The following is a 25,141-nucleotide window of genomic DNA, read 5'->3' on the forward strand; positions in this document are numbered from 1 at the left end:
CAATAACATTAAAAAACAGAGTCACAGGTAGCAAAACCACTACAGAAACAAACACAGAAAAGCTCTTTTTTCCTCTGTTTTTTTTGCCTGCTGCCCATCAACCCTCCCCCAATCAGACTCAGTTCATTCATTCTCCTTCACTAACAATGAATTCTGTACGGGGTGGGTGGTGGTTGAATGCCATCCACAGAAGCTATTATTCAGGCTGCAATGAGGGCTGTTTTGTCCATCACCAGCATCCTTAAATTAAGGATGATTTTGGGACAGCCTAACTCCACCTCTTGGGTGAGGGGGTCATGCAGTCCACAAGACAGTGGGGGACACTATGTCTTCCATTTATCCAAGTGTATGCTTCAGTACACTTGCTGAATGAAGGCTACGTCTAATCAGCAGCTTGGTGTACTGCATGCCTGCCCCAAACAATATCCGCATACTCGGCACTCCAATGAGGGGCTGTAACTATATGCTATCACCACCACTCGCTCTCCCTCATGACAGGTTTATCCCATCCTCCCCTTCCAGCACTATCAGTTGTCTGAGCTGCTAACTGAACCTGAATCATCAGGGTGGACCACAGTCAGTGTTCATTTCACTGTGCCACAGATCTGGCTACAAACACAGTAAGTGCAAGGTGATGAAGGGCTCTAAAACAGCACCTCAGTGAGACTACACAAAGTGTAATGTATCTTACGTGCATTTACATCCATCTGGATGTGGTGCTCTATATCTTTTTTAATATGGAGAAAGGAAAGTAGAGAATACAGGCATGCTGTATCAAGGTGCCTTTTGGACATCTGGATACTCTAATCTGCCCCTTGTATCTGAGACTCTGCATTGTAACAGTATCATGTGCAACAGTAACAGCAAAGTACCCTTGCTGTGCTACATGGCTAATCCCAAAGGTATGTAAACAATCTTCCTCTTGTAACTTATAAGTATCACATTTCATATCCTACTCTATGACTACACTTGGCAAATGCACCAGCCTATGGAACACTGTCTGGTTAAATGATTTGCTAAAGGTCATACAGGAGGCAAACAAAGGGTGAGTGAATCAAACTTTGCACCACCAGAATTACAGCTTACAACTTTAACCTCTGCACTAACTTCCAAAAGACAAACAACAAATGGCATAAACTTTAAACATGACTCCAGGCTCTCTTGAAGCAACATATAAATTGTGGGCAGCACTGTGGCACAGAGGGATAAAACCCTGACAATGGCCCAGGTGACCCAGGCTTGATTAGCAGCTTGGTTGTCTGTGGCGCTAGCAGAGAGCATCCTGGTGGGGGGTGTTCCCATTTGTAATCCCTGGTGAAGGTTGGTGATGCTAACATATGGGGGTGTAATTCAAAGACAGGAAAGGGTGGGGGACATGGTTAAGTTGCCACGTTGGTGGGTCAAAATGCCACACTTCCCCAATAGATGCTTGTCCATCAGATGTACCATGCAATATGCAGCGGGAGAGAGGAGAAACAGGGTAAGCCACATACAATAAAAAGTAACCCCCAGCAGACAAATGACTACAACACCAGAAGCACCCTTAAGCTCTGCAATTAGCCTCAGTACAGGATCATATAAGACTAGGGGAGTAAGGAGTTGCTGGTAGACCTGGCAATGGATGGGAGCACAGGGTTACAAATGCCACAGGCTGAAGCGACGGGAGCAAAAAAGAGCTAAAAAATTAAATTTACTGAAAATAAAACTTCAGATATAGTCTATTAAAAGAGATGTCTGCAGTTTGCCCATTATGTTAATGAAATCCTCATTGTCAATCTAGCCTACCTGGATAACTCTGTAGAAGTATGCATACTGGCGAGCCGTGTTTTTGTACTGGCTGTAGACATCATGAATAGCTTGTGTTGACTGTAGGTACTGGACTTCTTCCTCTTCAAAGTAAAGCGGAGTTGCATAATCGCTAGGAAGAGTTTTAATATAGGGTTGCCAGAAGGAGTTTGGATCTGCACGCTCACAAAGGAGATGGAATGCCAAGGCGATATTTCCCATAGCTTGCAGGATTCTGTCCTGAGAGTACAATGGACCTAAAGAAACCAATAAAAATGGACACATTCTTTTTTTTTTTATGGAATGATATGTGGAACATTACAGTCTGGACATTGTTATCTAAAATGCACTCTGTAGCATGCATCACATAAATGAAATGCTGAACAGACTGAAAAGAAGTTACAGTATTTACTTATCTTTGTTTATCAACTAGACAAGTGAACTAACTCAAAATGGTGTTCATCCACAACATGACCCTACAGCAAAAATGAGTACAATAAAATTACACACACGCACGCGCACACAAACACACACACACACACACACACACACAGACACACACACACACACACACAGACACACACACACATAAATATGTACATATGGATCAAGTTGGAATACTCGATTCAGGATTAGGTCAATGTGCTTAACATTAACACTGTAACATCGAATCGAAAAATCCTGACACCTTCTGTGCACGCTACAAGCTAACACCTCAGAATGTGGCATGCAGAAAAACAGGGAACAGGCCCCCCCCCTGCACCCCCAACAGCCCTTGCCTAATTATATACAATAACTCTGAAACTGCAAAATCCCCAGGGAAGGGGCATATTCCCCTTCCTCCGGGATCATCTTTTATTGTGCAACTGTCAGTCTTTTGCAGTGTCGACCGTGCACAAGACAATCTTAGCTATGACTGACCAATGTCATGGCAACCATACATACAAATTCAGTACCAGAAACCAGATCACTTACACAATTGGCACAGCACCAATAGCAATAAAAAATAAATTGAAACAGTCCAGCAAACAATTTACAACAGAAGTATAAAGTGATGTTTATTGCAAGCAAACCGTTATATACAAAAAGTGACCAAACAGAAATATATGTGTGACAATAACAATCAATTTTAACACAGTAGGCATTAAGTGATTCCAAGACACCCACTGCAAGCACTTAATTTTGTTTAGAATGAAGAAGCTAAAAAGTAAAACAAAGTTAAATACAAAACTAAGACAAAATGCCACAAGATATACAAAAGGTACAGGTAGTTATATGCTGAAGAGAAGAAAAAATACATACGAAGTAAGGCATAATGGTGATGTGTAAATAACTGAGGGTATGGTCTGGTAAACTAGTTGAATTATGTTAGAACAAGCTTAAGAGAGTACAACTACATGTTGGCACAGTTACTATAAATGACTGCCATGCATTTACCATTAATAACTAGGATTGCTACCTTTTCAAATGTCCAAAGAGGGACATTTTTTGAACAAACGTGAGATTTTGCAAGACGAAACATACCCATGGTCAGTGCAAAGGGCAGAACTTCACTTTTTTGCACAAATAAAAGCTTATTCTTATAGCATTTGAGTTGCTTATGCTGTTTCACATAACATTTAGGTGTTTCAGATACAAAATAATTGTTTTATGCAACTATTAAAGAAAACTTGGGAAATATTTTTTGCCGTAAACTCTTAGTACATTTGCCATTTTGTAGGTTTTTTTGCAGGACAGAACTGCCCAAAGAGGGACTGTCCCATGCAAAGAGGGACAGGTGGTAATTACGGAGCTGGATGGGCAACTCCAGCCTCATCAACCAAAAGGACTGAAACTGCAGGCTTTACAGTGCACTGGCTCCTCCCCTTTACCCATAATATTCTGCCTACTGCATTCCACTCCAGATGTCTGGCATGCCATTTAAAAGTGGAGCAGAGAGAGACAATATCAAAAATGATAGTGGAAACCATGTCCACCATGAGACAGGGTGAAGGACAGTGGATATGAGACAAGGAAATACTTGCACATCCAAAACCTACAGTAATAATAAATATTTTCTTTTACATCTAGGATAAGGAAATCCTTCCTTGTCAACCAAATAAAGTCCCAAGCTTATCCTGCATGACCGAACAACATGGGAACACACCCCTGATCGCTGCAGCTCTGAAGCCATATTTAAACCTAGAGATCACATCCAGGTTATAGTTCCTTCCAAAAGTATTCAGTGAAGTCCAAGTAACAGATCCACAAAAAACACCTAAATATGCATTTCTGACAACTGCCGAAGGGTAGTCACTACTTTTACTTGTAGACATACAAGACAGTATTTTACTGTATATTTCAGGATACAGCGAGTAAATCACTGGAACAAGTATTCATAACTTTAGAAACCTCCCTTTCTAATGCTAGAATATCAAAGAAAAAGTTGTGAACCTTTCCTGATTGACTTCATTCTGTCCACATAAAATGTTTTGTCTATTGGCATACATGAACTGTAATAGGCATTCTCCTTAATTTCAGCAGTTAGGAAAAAAACGGGCAAATGAGATAACTAATTAAGGTTTGTCTCAGTGTCTGTATTAGGATTAAAGGAAGGTTTAGTTCACACTGACACTCAATCCTCATGCAAGACCAGTTAAGTGAGGCTTTATACACAAGGCTAGAATTTTAGAAGTTCTTCCAGCAGACATAATGGCCAATAACAAATATAATTCTTCCAAAAGTGCTTCAAATCAGATTAGCATCAGGTTCAAAATGAAGAAGGGCCAATTTCTGTAAAGCAAACACAAAGTACGAAATGTTTGAAGGACAAGATCCTTGAAAGGATGTCATACGTGAAAAGTACTCAAGAACTCTCTGTAAATTTTTAAGTCAGTCAAGGATATGGTGTTAGAGCCTTGCAGGAAGTTGGATATGGGAGTAAGGTGGATGTTTGAAGAACAGTAACTCATATCTGTACAATAGTCTGAAAAAGGCAATCAAAAACTGCAGGCACTGGAGCTGTAAATGGAGCTATCCTTTCGGAAGCTGCTGAGCTGAAAAGCGTGTCCATTAACTTTTGTACATTTTTCAAGAGTGAGGCTTGTCAAACAAGTGTGTCAGTAGAATTCTTAAGGACCTCAAACTTGAGGTTTCCAAGAAAGTAGAGCCACACTTGTTGTGGCTAAAAATGAACTATTACAATTAATCTGGACTTGCTCTGCCAGGTTTTCTGAATGCACTTCAAAATAAATGATTCTTAGGCATCATTTTGAAGGGCAGTACCTGTAGGATATTCTCCTGTGAGGGAACAAGAGGGAAAAAGTTGCTGCATTTGATGCTGCTTCAGAGATGAAAAAAAGCCATATCAAGATTTCCTCCAGTGGCAAAAGAGCTTCCGTAACACAGAAAAAGAGAGGAACCATTCCGTAGGCACCAATACGCATTGACTGAGCATGCCTGACAAATACTGGGTTTTTCAGGAATATTTTGTATATCAGAAAGACATCTGTTGATATAGCTCCTATCATCATCACCTCTCAACAAAAGGGCTGGATTAATTCCCTCCCTCTTTGGTTATGTAACAAACCACTGCTATAATGTTGACATAGATAACATAAGCACCTTGGGGTAGGTAGTGCTGAAATGTCTGCAAAGTGAGAGCTTCTCTCATTTGCAGAGCAGGCTCCATTTGTGATTATATACTTTGGAATGTCTGCCCTTGACAATCCCATCTCCCACCCCTACGGTACAGGTGTCCACAGAGGATGGGAGATTTGGAAAGCACTGCCCAGAGTAAGAAATGAAGTATGTAGCACTATAAATGAATCTTGCATGCCTAAGAAATCTACTAGATAAGACATGGAATCTGGTAACAGAGACTACTATACTTTGAAAGTCCACTGGAGAAGCCTCATGCACATGAGAAACCATGTGAACTGTAGCTGTTAAGAGGTCCAGTGCTCTCAAAGTGCTGCTTTGACTAGTTGAGAGAGAAGAACTTGGGACATTTCAGTCTGCAGATGAAGAATCCCGTCTGAAGGAAGACTGCAGTGCATCTAAGGAGCATCCTGTAAAGGTCAAGGTCTAAGAGGGCTCTAACCAGTTTGCAGTGTTCATTTGTATTTCCAAAGAATGAAAAACAATTGGTGCAGTGTTCCAAGCAACAATTAGACTGTCTAAAGTTGGTAGCTAGGAAACAATCACCAAGGTATAAAAACATCTCCCCTTTGGTTACAGGTTGTAACCCTCTCCCCAGCCCCCACAGACATGAATGTCCAGACACCCAAGACAGCCTCAAGTTCTATGGCAGCCCCACCCCAATGGAGTTAGTTCAAAGGGGTAAGGATGTACCTGGTAGACCCAGTTATGCTTGTGGAGCACTACGTTGGGAACAGTAGGTTGATGCAGGATTTTTTTCTGCCTCCTGCAAAGTATGAAAACACCTTGCCTCCTTGCAGTCTCTTTTTCACTGAAACTATACGCATGCAGCTGGTAAATACCATGGCAGCTGATGTGAGACCCCAAAATTTATAATGAATGGCTCCACCCAGAAAGCACAGAAACGTCCTAGACTGTTTGGCAAGCTTGATGTGTAGAGAGGCATCATGGAGGTCCAAACAGCACATCCATTCACCTTCTGGCAGTTAAGGAGGAGTGGTCTGCACCATGACCATCCAGAAAGCTTCTCTGGGAATAAACTCATTTAGCCCAAATAAGTCCAAATCTGGACTGAGGTCCTTTGTCTTTTCTGGAACTAAAGTATTAACTAGATCTTTCTGAATGGGCAGAAACCTCTTGAATGGTTCTTTTGGTAATGAAGTTTAAGACCTCTTCTTTTTCTTCTTAATGCACACTAAGGATTGGCTGGGAAGTCTAGCAGCGTGAGAGAGTGGATAGCAGAGGGGTGTAGAAAGGAATTATGTAGTCTCTAGCTATTATAGTCTCACACCAACTATCATGCAACGTAGCAAGACAGTAAGAAAAGGTATTAAGAATTAGTCTGTTGTCCCCTTAAAAGGATGATAGCAGTAGTTATGTTAAGAGTTATTCTTGTCTGTGGACTGACATCTATTCTGGAAGTAGCAACAGGCTTTGTTGGTTCCTTCCATACAGTACAGTTGTGTTGATAACTTTCCATAATGGTAGATGTTCAAATAGATCACTGCTGCAATACTGTTAACATCTGGGACTTTCCACACAAAGGTCTCATCTATCTGGTCAGCCTTCTAAAGCTAAGGACCCTTCCCCATGAGCCGTACATCTGTCCTAGGCACACATCAGCATACTGGCATAACAGGTACATACATTCACTCCATTTTCAGAGCTTTTATGCCCTGATAAAGAATGTGTTTGAGTAAAACGTTAGAATAGCTTCCAAACGGAAAGTTAGAACAATGAAAAAAAAATTAAAGGCAGGATGAATTTTGTGAATATAGGACCTTAGGGTGGGGGAAGAAAAGAAGTTAGTGACTATCCAACTCTGGCTATATTGGTAAAATTTCAACTGCATACTGGTAGGAGGGTGGAAGGAGGGGAGAGGTACTGCAACAGTCATCTGTACATCAGCTGCACAACTGTTCTAGGCTCTTTATTTGACCATGGATGAAATATTCTTAACATCTAGAATGACTCCTAGAGGTGGATCAGATTGGGTGAATGAAGGGGTACTCTCTCTGAATTTAGGATGCCATGAAAGACAGTCTTAGCGTATCTAGTTCTTGTTCTAGACTGAACATCCAATTTCTAATTGTTAAGTGAAAGTGTGGACAGAGGACCAAGTGAATGCTTCAACAATGGTTTTAGTATCTACCCCTTGAATGAAAGATTTCAAAGTAGCTATTGCACTGGTAGGGTAGGCTTTAACTATTCTTGGTAGCTGTTGCCATTATTTGTACAACAGAAGAGAGCAGTTACAGATCCAATTGGAAATGGTTTATTTAGACATTGGTAAGCCTATTTTCTTACAAACAAAAGACAAAACAATCACTCAGATTTGCCTAGTTATTTTCTCTTTCCTAAATAAAACGTGAACATCTAATGCATGAAGAATTATTTCTCCTTTGTTTTCAGGGTTTGAAAGAAAGCAGGTAATTGGATACTTTGATTAAGAGTGAATTCATAAACTAATTTAGACAAGAAGGAAGGTATGGACTCAACAGCTTACTCTATCCTTATTTAAAAAAAAAAAAAAACATGGAAGAATGCAGAAAACTGCCTGTAATTCAGAAATGCATCTAGCTGAAGTTAAGATTACTAGCAAGGCAATGGACAGCCTGTGGCACAGAGTGTTAAAAGCCCTTTATGCAGCCCAAATGGGTTCAAGTAGCAGCATGGGTGATGGTGAGACTGGAAGAGCAGCAGGGGGTGGGATTAATTCACTGATGCTAGGTGGAGACGGGCTGCCTAGGCTCTCTGCAATAGCAGCATTAAGAGCTGGGTGAGCCCCATGCTGCAAGCGGTATACTGCTTGCTCCGGAGGCTGCAAAAAAGTCAAAGTGCACATGCATCTCCCATATACAGCAACTGCACAGTTTGCAAAACTGCCTCTGGGTGGGAAGAGATTAAGACACTCCCTGGCAGGCAGCACAGCATTACCATGCTCCAGTGTTCTTCATCCCCTCACTGGTCCCATATGGAAGGGGGGGGCTGGATTGAGTTCAGGGGAGGTTAGGGTGGGGGTCGTGGTGAATGAAGAGAGGAGTTAGTATCAGCTGACAGACAGCTGCGGTAAATGGAGCAAAAATAATACTAGCAGAGCAATTTTCATGTTGAAAACTTCCAAGAAGAATTAGCAGCAGCTCAAAGAGGAGGAAGAGTTAGTTTTTCTAATACATACTTCAAGTCCCAAAGAGGAGGTCACACTTTTACTTAAAGAACTAATGTGAAAAATGCCCTTGAGAGACAATATGATCCGATTAAGAATTAGATAAAACTGGATCCAATGACAAACAAACAAAAATAGATGAAATGTGTACCTTAACAGAAGTGTACAACAAGCCAGAACTAAGCAAGTCACAGAGGCACTGAAGGACCACTGGTACCTCTGCTCGAATGGGGTCCCTGTCCTCTATTCTGATACCAAACAGACAACCTTTTACAATTAGATACATAAAGACTTTATTGAGTTGAGTTTTCTAGCCTCTCAAACTTTGCAGTATGTCCTGAGAGAACTGTTGTCTAAAAGGAATTAAATTCCTATTAGGATATATTAAGTGAACTCCTGAGTAAGCAAGCCTGGTAATGACCCTCTGGCCAGTTTCTTGAGAAGTAATAACTAATGCTGTCTTCTTCAAAAGGGAGTAAGCAGGAACATTTTTGCATTGTCCTTGCTAATTTTAGTTTTCATCTTTAGTTAATTTTTATTTATTTATTTCACCAGGGAAGTGCAGTAATCAAAATGGAGAATTAAAGACACACCTCGGTTGAAAAAATCATAAGAATCTTTTTTCACAAATTATGAATTAAAGCATTTTTTACATTATCAGACTAGTACAGACTACGGCATAACAGCAATGTTAGTAAAAACATTTTAAAAGAGCACAATATTTATATTATATATTCTAAATGTTCCAATGACCTAAAAGGTGTGGCTGTTTGATTAATTGTTTAGTAAATTTTATGACTTCATAACAGTATTACTTTACAAAACGGCCTGTCCTGCAGTAAAAACTGTACCATGCAACCTGCCTGGCATCTAGTCTCTACAAAATCGTAACAATGTCTACTTCAAAATTAATGGTTATGCATAATGAAAAGACCACCGTATGAAATCAAGATGTAAAACATGTCTGTCTACCTACATCACAAGAGTCTTTAAATTTTGTACCCATAGAGCATCCTCACAGTTCTGTTCTAAAGAGACTTTAAAAACATATTCAGTTATGGTTGCGGTTACATATTCAGTTATGTCATGTCACCAGAGTTACACTGCAAGAATTCATGAATTCTTAATGCATATCACAAACTAATAAGAAGCTTATTAATTAACTGGCATTAGATAATTGACATTAACAAGTATGTATTTTAGCGAACAAACCAATGTAGACCACCACAATCCTTCGATAAAACACTAATTTAATATGACAAGGCAAAATTCAACAAGCAGTTTTTAACACAGATAAGCGTGTATTTTAAAGCTAACATGATAAAGGGAGGATTATTGTACCGCAAATGTGTTTATCTAGGTTCAAATATCATCACTACTCAAAATACATTAACTTTTACACTACCATACATTTAAAATAATCTGCTATTAATCTAAAATAAGACTTATCAATACTGAATCATTCAAAAGATTTTTTTAAATCATCATCCTAAAGTGAGGCAAAAATGTTTAAACCTCATGAACATCTAACGCAAAAAAGACAGGTTATGAAATTATGAACTGTTCATAATTTCTTCTAAAAATTGTAATAAACTGTAACTGGCAGAACTGAAACAATATGAACTCAACCTGTTAAAATCTGTGATCAAAAGCAAAAGGTTCAACTTCAAACAGTTATCCAAGTGTTCTTAAAAACTGACAGCACATGGAGCTGAATGACCATTCCTGAAGCAATAATTTTCTTCTGCAAAAGAAGCTTTAAAGAACGTTTAAAGGATGATCACATTATTAAAAGTCATGCAATGCAGAGTCTGTGTAACAAAAATATTACCTACTTTTCTATTAAAATTAGAGTGCTACAGGTAATTTGTAGATGCATGTATGACAAAGAAAAGCAAATGTAAATACTAGCAATAGAAACAAATGTCCCAGAAGTGTCTGTTGCATAAAGCACTGACAGTGACTGAGCTGCTGTGATTCGCAGCTATAACCCCCACCATATCATTGTAATTATCACAAAAATAGAAAAAAAACATGAATGAATCGCTGTTGTGCGCATTGTGTACTGTTACAAGTGCATACAGATACCAACATATTTAGTGTCCTTTCAGAAAATGTCCTGAATATACCATTAACACTTTTCAAACATAAATGTAAGGATAGCTGGTTTGGTAAAAAAATATCAGCTACAATAAAGTACTATAGCAATAACCCATGCCTGGGTGTGGGTAATGTGGGATTTACCCATGGTTGGCGTGGTTTGGTCCCGGGGGCGAAGCCCGAGGGACCAAACAAAGACAACCGTGGGTAAATCCCGCATTACCCACACCCAGTAGTGGGTTATTGCTATTATACTATGACATTATTTAAGAAAATAAATAATTACTTTTCTTAAATAATGGCATTGTATAATGCCTCTTTGCTGCCCTTCCGCAGCTGTCTGGTATCCGCGGCAGTTCTGATGTACTGCGCATGCCTACACAGTACATCAGAGCTGTGGCCAAAAGCAATGGAGAAAGCAAGATCTCCGTTGCTTTTTACTGTTTCGCTATGTTAAATGGGTTTAACATAGCGAGACAGCTTTAAAATAAGCAACGGAGATCTCTGTTGCTTATTTTAAAGCTGTCTCGCTATGTTAAACCCATTTAACATAGCGAGACAGGTTTAAAAAAAAGCAACGGAGAAAGCAGGATCTCCGTTGCTTTTTATACACTGTGTCGCTATGTTAAAGGAGTTTAACATAGCGAGACAGCTTTAAAAAAAAGCAACGGAGATCTCCGTTGCTTTTTTTTAAACCTGTGTCGCTATGTTAAACTCTTTTAACATAGCGAGACAGTGTTTTAAAAGAGACTTATACTAATGGAAAAGTCCGGGCGACCGGACCTTTTTCCATTAGTATAAGTCGATTTAAAATGTGCACGCTGGCCAATCAGCGTGCATGTTTTGGAATATTAATGGGGGGTCATGGTATAATTGCTGTTACTGCTCATAAGCGACAGTGAGCACACACTCACTGATTACTATAAACTGCCACTAAGAAAAAAATAAAGAAAAATGATAAATGGATCACTGCTGAGGGCAGTGTATTATTTTACCACCGTCCACATATTTCAGCACCTCCACCTATACAACAGTCAATGCATTTTTCCAGCAACTTTTTATTTGATTTTATAACCAAAATGTAACAATATGAACAAATATAAAAGTGGAAACAACAAAATAACTATATACAATCATCCATGACAAAGTTCAAGATAAGTTATATGTAACATTAATATTTGTCTAATAAAACTTGTAATTTCTGCCAAGTTAATTTCTTATGAGTTGTATTAGATGCTCTAACAGAAACAGTTTGCAATTCTTTTTACATACACATTTAGCTAAACATACACGGTCAGTAAATAAGAGATCTTGTTTACTCTTCCAATTCATTGTAATTACTTTTCTGGCAATGGCCAAAAGAGACCAAAGGAGAGAAATTTCATGTTTTGGAGTTACATTTGGAATGGGAACATTGAATAGTAACAAGGAATCCTTGATGACACAATTATCTGACCACAATGCCTTTACAAAGCATTTGAAGTCATTCCAAAATTGTAAAACAACTCTATACTCAATGAACGTATGGACCCGATTAGCATCTAAAGTTTTACCACACCTCCAACACTTTGTTTCATTTTTAGAAATAATAGCAATTTTATGAGGAGTGAAAAAACTTCTATGTATAAATTTCCAAGTAAACAACTAACAATAAAGAGACGATGTGGTGCTGTTCACAGATTTTAATAATAATGTTTTATCATCTGCTGAACAGGGTAATAGTGAATGCATTTTGATGGCCTTCTAATCTCAAAACTGTCCTTCAGCGAGTTCACTCTATACACAAGTACATGTGGTAGATTCCAAATGGTTTGCTTACATTTCTTAGGATGACATAATTAATCAATAAGTACATATTTTTGAATGGTGTAACCAAAATAGACAACATTTTAATATACACACTTTGTAACAAATATACGTCAATGATACAACAGATAGCAAACGTGCCTTTCGGTTCTATTCACACATAAGCTAAATGGGATTGTTGCTACTGTAGGGCAGCATAAGGGGGGGTACTGTACTCCAGTGTGACATCCTTCTGATGAGACATGGCCCCATCTGCCTGACTTGCTGTTATCTCAGGTGGATGTAAAAGATCTCACAGCACCTATCGAAAAGAGTAGAAGTCCTTTACTTAATACAACATACAAAACATTACATATATCAAAAAAAGTATCACCATCTGCTACCCCAAAACCTTCTGATAATGCAATATAATCAACTTCAGATGCAAGTGCCCTCTTTTACAAGTCAACTGATTTTTGTTCCACACAGCTAATTTACCAGTTTTACACTTCTTGTATGTTTTTTCATCTTTCCCCTTCTTTTTACATTTTCTCCTTAAATCACAATTAAGGCCCCCCTGCAATTATAATTTTCATGTCAACCACCACATCGTTTTAAACTTGAAATAGATTCTTTCTTTACTTGCTAGTTATAAATGCTTATAATGCTATAATTCTATAAACACGTTCTCTCCACCTCGTATCTATAACAGTTAACCTCCCTTCCTTACCAATGTTACATCTAATATTTTCACTGTTTATTTTTTTCTTTATATAACACAGCCACTCCAAAACAACATTCACTTCCAAAGTTCCATATTATACTTCCACCCCATACGTTTTCTTTTTGCAGTCTTTCCTCACTTGTCAGGAATCCTACAACCTGTAACAGAATAGTATCCACATCACATTTAGTACACCATTCCAGTATTCCCATCCTTCTTACAGTGTTAATACTGATTACATTTATTTTCACATTTAGTACACCATTCCAGTATTCCCATCCTTCTTACAGTGTTAATAATACTGACCACATTTATTTTCACATTTAGTACACCATTCCAGTATTCCCATCCTTCTTACAGTGTTACTAATACTGATTACATTTATTTTCACATTTACTGAAAGTAATCTAAAATTGTTGCTCTTCCTTCTTTTTAGGTTTAGGGGAAATATTTTTAAATTCTCTTTTTCGTATTTTTACTCTTTCCGCAATTTAATATTCTTCCTGGTTGTATGTACAAGCAATCCTTAATCATCAGAATCAAATGTTTCAATGACAAGATGGAACTTCAAAAAATATCAGTATCCATCCCTTCTCCTGGCCTCTCTTACTGTATGCACAGTCTTCTTCACCTAGTTCATTCTCTCCCCCAGCCTCTTGTTGTCCTTCCTCTTCTATGTTTTCTTGCTGTTCCCCTTCTTTTTCATTATTTACTGTTTGTTGCTGAAAAGCCATCCAAAAGTGTCCCCTTTTTTATGCAACCTGCATTCAAGCAAACACCTTCTTGCTGTATGTCCTTTCTCCCCACACTGCTTACACTGTACCTTGCCACAATCATTACCCACAAAAGAAATGAGCTCTAGGCTGGTCAGCATATTTTACTGCCCCTCTATGACCAGCCACAAAGGAAACACTTCACAAGTGTTTCACCATGTCTTTTTTTTTACATTTCAAAACAGTTTCCAACCTCCATCCTCAGTTAGTTTCTCGTATCTCTAACTTTTACATTACCCAACAGTTTCACACAGACTCTAGAAGCATTTTAACAGTCTTCATCCAATACATCAGTTCTAAACTGCAATGTAACATGTTTTTAACAATTAAGTTACTACAAAAGACAAACAATTGTTCCACAGATAAATGGCCATATCGTATTTACACCGTTTATATCATACACAAATTTACAAAACTTTACATTTTTTACATTTATAATCTAATTTCTATTTGGACTTTTGTATACATTCACTTATATTATTCACATTCCTAATGCCCAACTCTTTTCTCCATAACCAAAAACATATGTTCTTCAATATTTCAGACAATATCCATTTTCCACAACTAAAATCATATTTTCTTCAATATTTTAGACAATATCCATTTTATTTTATCTCATTTAATCTCTCATTTCAAACAATTCATAGTATATGAAACAATCTCCTATCTTGTTATTTTTTCACTCTACAGTTGTCTTCCTTCCATCCTGTATTTAAAAAAGTCTTATTTATATTAACTTTTATTACATCCATTATTTATTTTTGTATTTTAACAATTTCTCCTTTTTCATTTCTTATTTCTCTTGTTATTCTTCTATTTTCTTTTACAAATGTATTTGAGTATGATGTCACCTCCTTATTCTTTCCTTGTATGAAGTACCTGTGCTTAAACAACATTTTTTAATTGTCTGGATTCAGTTTGTATATCATTTTGTTTCTTTCAAAAACTTTTCTATATCTTGTTACCTCTCTAAATGCTTCAAGACTGACCATTATATTTTTGTTTCTCTTCTATTCTTTTTAATCTTTGCCATTCTAAAAAATGTATCTATACTTTTCTTTAAAACTTATCTACAGACTTCTCCAGTTCTTATAAAATACTGTAGTGTCTATATGATATTTTCATAACTGTATAATCCTTTCTCTACCATCTTTATTTAATTGTTAGTATCTTTACATATCCCCCTTTTTTCGATCTCTATCCAATTTCTCACACAGTCTGAGAAACCAGTTACTTTTGCTCTTTTTGTAAAGTTTTCAAAATTTCTGAAATCATAAAATAGTCCAGATCTGTTCTTAAGTTGCCCCTTTCATAACCCCATTCATTGTCTGTTAGCCCACAAATATAATTTTCCACTTTTCAAAATCTCTGCTATTACTTTAATATCAGCCCCTTCTTTTCTTTTTTCTTAAATCACAACTGATATCTTCTGCTAATATTTGCATATTAAAAGTAATGTGGTCAAAAATTTCTTTAGACATCAACGCTTTCTTTTTGTGTAACATATGCATACACTACAATAATTCTATACACTTGCTTCACCATCTCACACCCAGTACTCTTACTATACCTAAGTATAGTGAAGCGCAATCCAAAATTTCAATTGAGTTCTTACTTAACATTTCAATACCTAAACACATTTCTTTTTCTATATTCCAGTTAACATTACCTTCCCATAATTCATTTACTTGCAATCTTTCCCCTTGTGTCAAAATTCTTGTCTCTTTTAATATTAGAATACCCATATCAAGCATTTTACACCATTCTAATCCTCCTATCCTTCTTTAATATTCTTTATACTGTTCACATTTAGAGCTAAAATTCTCACCTTTTTATAAAATTATTTTTCCATGCTTTACCGTTTCTATTTTCCTCAAAACTACATTCTTAAATTTTCATTTTACATTTTCTACTCTTTTCCAAGAGAATTCTTTTTGCCTTTAATCATCACCCAATTAATATCTTCCTCTTCACTTGAATTTATATTTTCTTTCTTCTCTTGCTCCCCTTTTACCCATCGTCTTTTCTTCTTTTCCTAACCCCGTAATCTCGGCCATTGTGTTTTCATCCTACTCTTTTTCTTGTTCCACTTCTACATTCTATTTTTGAACACTTTCTTACTCATATTCATATCCCCCATTTCTTCTACATTTTCCTTACAGTTCATTCATGAATGCCCTGTTTGTTCACATTTTACCCATTTCAGTTCACATGTTTTGCTTCATGTCCCATTTTACCACAAATGTAACACTTTCTCATCACAATTTCTAAGCAAATGATAATTTTTACCACAAAAGAAACATATTTTTGGTTACCCCCAGTATTTTACAGTCCATCTGTTTCCTTCCATATTTATCTGTTTCCTTCCATATTTATCATACTTGGAATAGGTATTGTGGTTTTGTTTTTCATGTGGAATACACCACCACATTCCCAACCCTCAGTCCAATAACCTCTATGATCATATATTGTCGTAATGTTCATAACATCCTTGCATACAGTCTTTAAATAGCCTTTCAATACTTCTTTTTCTACTTCAGTTCGAAAATGCACATAAATTTTCTTTCTTCTCTCTCTGTTAAATGCTTCAACAACATACAAGTTCCATGGACTATAATTCTTCTTTAGTTCATATTGTTCTAGAAATGTTTCCATATACTGTCCTAATTCAAACAGAATGTCACAAAAAGAGCCTTCATTAATATGAATAAATGCTCCTAAAGCTTTAGAATATATACCCAAGGGCGATATAATATTATCCCAAATTTCATACTTATCAAGTTCTTTCTCCTTCTTACGGTTTATTCTTACTAGAAACATCTTCCTTCTCATATCCATTTTATTTTCTTCTCTCTTTTCTCCTTCTCTCAGTTTGCACATACGATTCCTTACACCTCCTCTTCCTGAATCCTGCATGTGATTTCTCCCCACAACATCGCTTTTTCACTTTCTCACTGACTTTAATTAACTCATTTAAATATACATCCTGCAACCCTCCCGATGAGGGTTGTAATAATACATCCATGATGCAATTCACTGTCTCCTTTGAACAGTCTCTCCTAGAACAGCAATTCTGTATCTTGTGATGGTTTGACAACCTTCCCTTCATTCACCTCCTTTGCCTCTCCCTTCTCGATCACTTGCAACCTCTGCTCCTCTCGTTCACATATTCTTTCCTCTGATAACAATGTTTTTTGCAAAGGTTCCACTGTCATCACAATTAAACCATCCAATTTTCACTGCATTTCTTTTCCAACAACCTCTTCAATACCACAAACACTCACTATACTCCTTCCTGCTTCCCCAAGCCACCTCAGTGCCCTGACTGGAAGCAGGAAGTACTAACTACATCAAACAGCATCCCTGCTTGAAAAGAGTAGTAGTTCCCCAGTGCTCTGGCCAAATTTCCTCTAGTAGTACAAATACCACCTTAGATTTCCCATGAGAAGAGGCTACTAGCCTAGTGGGACTAACCCAGTCAACAAAGGATTAATACAATAAAATAAAAAATATTAAAATATGTTTTTATGCCACCTACTTTGGATGTCCAAAGTTAATGTAATCAGAACAAAAAGGGGAAAAAACAAGAGTGCATCAACAAACTTTCTGAATCATTTATCCATTTTCTGACAACCCACTTTATCATTTATAGAGTTGCAAAAATGCCGGAGCCTATCTGGCTGTCAATGGGCACAAGGCATTGAAAGCGGTTGCAGACACGACAATTCTCTGAAGAATGACATCCTCACTCATTCAGACATTACACACACCTACAGGCAATGCACAGCATGCAGATTCACACCGTCACCTACAATAATTCTTTGGGAGATGGAAGGGAAGAAAAGGACCTGGAGGAAAAGCTTGCACATATGCAGGGAAAACATGCAAACACTACCAAGTAAGCACTCTAATCCAAGATCAAATAGAACTCAAACTGCTATAATAATTAGAAGACTTTGAAAGCACAGACCCTAGTGTCAAGGTTATTATACAGTCAACTCAGAAATCTATAAGTAACAGCAGTTGAAAAAATAAAAAGAAAACTCATAAAACAGTCAGTTACTAAAGCAGAAAGAGAATTTATATCCTTTTAAAAGAGACTGTCAAACGCCAGAGAGAGAGAGAAAAACATATACTTCATTTGTCTCTGGGATGGACACTACTGAACTTTCAAATCAAACTGATGGAATATAGGGATTACTTTTGAAAGTCAATTTCTTGTTCACATTATTCAGTGTTCTTTTTTTTTCTTTTTGATTTTAAGTTTCCAAACAAGCAATTTTTAAAAGAATTTAACAGCATGCTTTTATTTGCTATCTGTACATTACCCAATAACTAGATATGAAAAAACAAGTTCTTAAAAATCTAATAATCACTCATAAGTTTTAAATAAATGTTTCTTAAAACCATTCTAGCTGTTCTGGTACACTCTAAAGACAGAAAGTCCCCCTACCGCACTAGACAGAATATCTGAAATTATATTTTCCAAATATAAATTTTCTTGTTAACATAAAGCAGGTCTTGGGCTTAAGAGGCCAGATCATTAGGTCTTGGGCTTAAGAGGCCAGATCATTAAACTCTCCCACACACTATTCCTCCCTTTATGCCTTATTCCCCAATAAAGACAGCAACATATATTTTTGCTACATTTTCTATTTCTTTTACTTTGTGTTCATTTTTTTTTTATTTTTTTCTGCAGTACAGCTCAAGAGACATCTAATAAAGAGAACACAATATATAAACTTATTAAAAAATCTAATAAGAAATACAATATATAAGACTACTTTAAAACCTAATAACAGTTATTATGTAAAGCAGTTTTGTTCTCAATCTCAAGTTCCTGTTCAATGCAGTTCAGTGGAGGTATGTCTAATGTTGCTTACATGGTCTAGAACAACAGTTTGAATTGTCTGGCATAAAAACATAGCAGTGTCGTCACTCCCTTACTAGCCTAAATGAAGTGGAAGTCCATTCTGTTCGGTGATGTTATTGTCCAGAAGGCAATCATATTGGTTCTTAGAATGCCCATGGCATCTGCTGTTTTACTGCTAAAATTCTCTCCCAACCTGTGCAACCCACAACACACACTAGAAATGGAATGGAAACAGAACAGAAAATTATCTTTTAGCCATAGTTATTTACCTTTTTGTTCCAATATCATTTTGGGGTACATTAGGATAGTAAGTGACTCCAGAAACAATACAGCCAACATAGCCAGGAAACAATCTGTAAAGCTCCATTTCTGTAACAGTAAGAGTATCCTTTAAATATATTCAATCCCCGAGAAGGGAAGCCATTTATACTGCTTTCTAGTGATGTTACATTTGCTATCTCCCACTGGATACCTTCCACTAGGTTTTGAGATTTCTACTCGTGCCGCTATAACTGGCTGCAGACAATATGTAAGACATCAGCAACACTACTGCATCTAGAATTCTGCCTGGACATCTCTTTAAAGTCTGTCTTGCAGCAATGGTACAGGAAACATGGGAATTCCCACTTTCATTTGATTAAAGATCTGGCAACTTCTTTATCCATGGCATATTGGTTTAGCATCCCATCCCAGCCTATGAACTTGGTGCATGTTAAGTAAGCTGTGCATTCCTAAAAAACACAATTACTATGCACTTCATGCTCAGTTTTTCATTCAGAAGTATCTGTGGCAAACAGTTTTACTATGCAAAATGCTAATTTTACTGGCTGACAAAATTTCTAATGAAAAGTTGATGAACTGGCTGTACTTCTACTGCAAATGAAATACACCTTCACTTCTGAAGTCCCTACTCAAGGACTAAATATATTCCAACAATGCTCTTACTTTTGCACAAACAGAGCTTAACACCCTTGATTCATGTCTTGGGACACTTCTTTAGAGCAGATGTATTCACAGACATCTTTGTGGCTGATGTTTTTTCTTCAGTTACTGGTTAGTCTTCAGCTTTATTTATCTGGAGTCTGACGTTTCTGTTGCATACGGGGTCACAATCACTGTTTTCCTCAGCTGGATGGCATCTATGTCATATGGTAAGCCTCTGTACTTCATGAAGTTGGGGTAGTTAAAACCACCAGGTAGGGACCTTTCAGTCTCGGATCATCTGTGTCTTTCTCTGAAACACCTGAAACGTAACCCTCTCATCTGGCAAAACATGGATGACAAGCTTCTTTGGGTCCTGTATAAATAGTTCATTGGATACTGGAATAATTATTTTAATGCATTTACTAACCTTAGTGAAATATCAGGTTACAACAACGTTACTGACACCAACAGAACTTTACAGTCATAGTGGTGGCATGCCTGGTACTCCTAGAGGGCGAACCCATCAGAATCTCATGTGGTCTTAACCCTGTTTCTCTATTACATATAAACAAAAGCTCATTACATGCAAAGGAACAGCATCAGGCCATTTCAAGACTTTCTCTACAGATTTTTGCTAACTTGCTTTCAGGAAAGCATTACATGCTTTTACTTGTCCTGAAGGTTGGTATATAAGGGCAGTGGAACCTCTCACTCACTTGCAGAAGTCTGTACAGTTCCTGCATTACCTGGCCTATGAAATGTGTGCCCCAGCCACTGCTACTGAATATCGGTATTATTCATAGGTTCATAGGTAGGCACTAGCCTATTGGCCCTAGGGCCTATAAAAGTTTAGCCAAAAAGGTACCCTGGCTTTCGCCACCCAAGAAAATTATTTTCCTGTGCCCCTGTCGAGCAGAGCCACAGAGGTGATCCCCAGAGTGAATATCCTATTTCCCATCCAGTCATCAATATTTTTCTTGAAGAGTGCTAATGAGGACCTTTGTTTTATATAGATATGTAGTTTGTTCCAGAGTATGGGAAGTCTCTGGAACAGGAATCTATCCCTCCAGCATGTTCTGTTTACTGTTATGATAAGGTTTAGGTCCCTAGAGCGTATAGCTCGGAGAGATTGGGATTTCTTTAAGAGGAGCATGTCCAACAGCTCTGGGTTTGACATAGCTTTGTATGTTAGTCAGAGATCGCCTCTGAATAGGTGATATGTGATGGAGTAAAGTTGGAGTTTTTTTTTAGATGGTCTGTGTAGGGCATCTGTTTGAGACCGGTAATCCTCTTTGTGAGGTATTTCTGCAGCCTTTCCAGTTATTGTAGATGTCTTGTGATGTGCATACCAAAAAGGGCATTGTACTCTATAATGGGTCTGAGTGACAAGTAGAGGGGAAAAATTACCTCTCTTTTCCTGGATGAGAAACCTTTTGTGATGAGGTGTGCCACGTAGAAGAATTTCCTGACTACTGTGGCGATGTGATTAGCAAAGGAGAGACTAATGTCCACCTGTGTCCCAAGGTCTCTTATCACACTTTTGTGTTAAGTAGATTACCACCTATGTGGTAGCTCATGGGTACAGAGTTTTTACCGAAGGGGATGACAATGCACTTTTTGGCATTGAGCTTGAGGCCATGGCTCGGACACCAGGCATCTGTCTCAGTGAGGCCCTTCTGTAGGATGTCCACATCATTTGGGGACTAAACTATGGCTACTAGTTTGCAGTCATCTGCGAACTTCATTAGCCAAAGGCCTTCTGTGTTAGCCTGTACTTCAGAGAAATAGATACCAAACAGGAGAGGTCCCAGGACTTGTCACTGGTTTGAAGCCAGATTTGGAGTCTGCAACTTTTACAGTGTGGGTTCTGTCAGTGAGCCAAATGGCAACCTGGGTGGGGTCCAGAGTTTGGAGATTACCATTGTCTTTGTTTTTAAGTTCAATGATGATACGTTCCATGGCCTTGCAGACCAGGCTCGTTAGGCTAATGGGGCAGTAGTCCCTGGGGTCCATGGTGGCTCCCCCTTTGTGGAGTGGGATAACCGTTGCTGTGCACCATTCAGTGGGCACAACGCCTGAGGTGAGGCTACGATTGAACATGGTGCTTATCTGGGGTTCATAGGTTCAAAGGTAGGTACTAGCCTATCGGCCCAAGGGCCTAAGTAAGCCTAGCCAACAAGGTTCTCTGGCTTACGCTACCCAATACAGCTATTTTCCTGTGCCCCTGTCGAACAGAGCCACAGAAGTGATCCCAGGGGTGTATTTCCTATTTCCCATCCACTTATCAAGATTTTTCTTGAAGAGTGCTAATGAGGAACTTTGCTTGACACAGATGGGTAGCTTGTTCCAGAGTATGGATAGTCTCTAGGACAGGAATCTATCCCTCCAGCATGTCCTGTTTATTATGGTGACAAGGTTTAGGTCCCTAGAGTTTAGCTATAATTCCAGAATGGGGGATGGTGTCAAAAGCCTTGGCGAGGTCAGGATAGGCTGTGTGAACCACCTTACCCTCGTCTACAACTTTGGTGACTGCCTCAAAGAAGTCAATCAGGTTCAGGAGGCATGATCTGCCTTTCACAAACCTGAACTGGGTGGGGTCCAGAGGTTGGAGGTTACCAATGTCTTTGTTTACGAGTTCCATGATGATACGTTCCATGGCCTTACAGACCAGGCTCATCAGGCTAATAGGGAGATAGTCCCCAGGATCAGTGGTGTCTCCCCCTTTGTGGAGTGGGATAACTGTTGCTGTGCATCACTCGGTTGGCACAAAGCCTGATATGAAATTATGAATGAACATGATGCTTAGGTGGGGAGCCACATCATTCTGAAGTTAGTGTAAAATGCAGCCTGGGATGTTGTCCGGTCCTATGGATGCTGTGTTTTTGGCTTTAGACAGTGCAGCTTTTACCTGTGTAGTTGTGATTACAGGGACTTTGCATTCTTCCTGTACAGATATGGACCCTTTAGGGGGTGAGAGGGGGGTAAAGTTAGAAAAAGAACCTATCCACCAGGACGCTGGCAATATCAGTTGGTTCTGTAATTTTCATGCCGTTGTGCTGTAACTCAGAGCAGATCTGGGTGTTGCCACTGAGATTCTTGACATAGCTATAGAATGCTTTGTGGTTGTCCCTAGAATCAGTGGTGATTTTGTTTTCATAGCTAGCTTTGGAGGATCTTATAAGGGTCTCAGCTTCTTACTGAGGCTGACCAGATAACTCCTCCACTGATTGGATTTTACTCTTTTGCAACAGTTTCTTCCTTCTGTTGTAGAGTTTGTTTATGGCAGGGGACCACCAGACCGACTTCCTTTTTTTGGAGAATAGCATCTTGGTTCTGTTTGGGATAGCATGATCCATGCACTTGTGTAAGTGCTTACAGAGTGCATCTGTGTAGGATTCAGCAGTCGTAACTGTATTGGCCCATCTGCATGGATATCATGAAGTTCACCACTTCTGTCTTAAGAAGCATGAAATTGGCTTTGGAGAAATTTTTTACGGTGGTTTCCCTAATGGGGGGTGGGGGTGGGATGTGGATTGTCTAGGGTGATTAGCTTGTGGTCAGATCTGACCGAGGAGTTGACCTCTGGTGTGGAACACCAGTCGCCCATGTTGGTAATGACCAAGTCTATATTGCTGCCCCTGGTGGGGGTGTGGATAAGTTGATCCAAGGCATTGGAATTTATGAATTCAAGAAAATGTTGAGCAAAAGAGTTGGTACATGAGTAGTTTTCCCAGTTAACGGTGGGGTAGTTGAAATCGCCCATTATTAGGGTGTTGGGTTGAACCCTAATATTTTCCAGTGTATCAAGAAATGAAGAGTGGGAATCCTGGGGCATGGTGGGGGATCTGTAGCAAGTTACAATTTGGATTGCGGTCTTGCCCACAGTTAGTTGCACTTGGATAATCTCAGATGCATTATGCTGAGCAACTAGCATGGAGGTGTGGATATCCATAATGAACATGGACACGCCTCCGCCTTTAGTGTTTTGATCCAGGTTAGGTGGCCGAAAGGTGTGGTATGAATTATAGCCTGGTAATGCAGAGGTGCTCTCTGGAGCCTTGAACCAGGTCCCTGTCACGGCACAGATGTTGATGTTCTCCATTTTAAGGAGTGCCTAGAGTGAATGCATTTTGAGGTTTAGACTTCTAGCACTGAGTAGCATTACCCTCAGATTTTGCTTGTTTGTACCTGTTATGGTGGCGAATTTGTCATTTGAACCTTGTCTAAAAAAGGCACTATAGGGGGTGGCAAGAGCCTTAGCCAGTATCCGGAATCCCAAGGGCGACAGGTGCAGGCCATCTATGGCAAAGCATCGTGGTTTGTTGATCATGTCATCCCAGACAGATACTGGATCCCCTCAGAATGACACCAGAAGCTTAGCCAATTGTTGAAGTCAATCACTTTGTCTTTGTACTGTGGTATCATTCTAGTTGATTGCAGGATGCTATTCAGGGCTAGGGTCATATCTGCCTGGGCTACAACATTGGAGAGCTCCTCCATGTCTCTTTTCAAGTAGTACAGGGAGGTACGTCTCAGGTCATTCACACCAACATGGACAATGACAGAGTCATATTTGTACTTGTTGTGGAGTGACCTGAGTGCTTGCATTATGTGGCGGATCCTGGCACCCAACAGGCAGCTGACAGTAACTTTCTCCTTGTTTAGCCTGGTGAGTGGAACATCAGTGTGCCTAACTATAGAATCACCTATGACTAGAGTGCTGGGTACATTGTTATGCCTGTGGTTGAGTGGCACACCGAGTTTGTGGGCTGTGTGTCATTTGGGTTGTGTTGGGGGGGGTGGAGGTTGCTTGCGTTTCTGCTTTGGAGGTCTCTGTTGCTTGAGCAGATATTTATTGAGAGCTTCCGCAAATGTAGGTGTGTGTTTTGTGTTTGTGTGTGTGTGTTTTGGTGGTGTAGGTTTTGAGGGACTATGTGATGAGTGTGGTGTGGTGCAAGTGCTTACCTTCTCCTCTTCACTGTCTAGTCCAGTCTTGGGTGAAGAGAGCTTTGCTTCCAGTTTGGCTATTTAAGTGCATCTCTCACAGGTTGTAGGGTTGGGTGGTAGGAGGAGAGGGTTGTCTGTGTACATGAGGCAATTGCTGCAAGGCCCCAAGATGCCCACATTCATCAGGTAGACAAGAGAAAACACTGGGAGCTGACCCTTAGACTTGCCTGGACAGGTGCTTATTTATTAAGTACCAAAAACTGTTTTCCTCTAGACAAGTGAGGAAAGTTGAGTGCTACAGGAATTTGTATATTATTTAGTGCTTACAAGAGTTCTGAACAAGTGCTGAGCTCAAAGAAACAGATTTGAGTGCTAAAACTAAAAAACTGGTTAGTTCTAAGGGAAAATTTGAAGAGCACACTTTA

The 25,141-nt window shown here is 38.9% G+C and overlaps 1 protein-coding gene across 3 annotated transcripts in view; it reads right to left on the minus strand.

The window, feature by feature from the left end:
- SETD3 (SET domain containing 3, actin histidine methyltransferase) overlaps window positions 1–25,141 on the minus strand; it is an 829,217-nt gene that overhangs the window by 424,083 nt on the left and 379,993 nt on the right. For all 3 annotated transcript variants that reach the window (XM_044074604.1, XM_044074603.1, XM_044074605.1), the window contains one exon: window positions 1,786–2,042. In XM_044074604.1, the coding sequence (XP_043930539.1) occupies window positions 1,786–2,042 (257 nt within the window). The remainder of the gene's footprint in view (window positions 1–1,785; window positions 2,043–25,141) is intronic.

This window comes from Protopterus annectens, chromosome 6.part0 (assembly GCF_019279795.1).
Source record: "Protopterus annectens isolate FY-2018-M chromosome 6.part0, PAN1.0, whole genome shotgun sequence".
Lineage (NCBI taxonomy): Eukaryota > Metazoa > Chordata > Ceratodontiformes > Protopteridae > Protopterus > Protopterus annectens.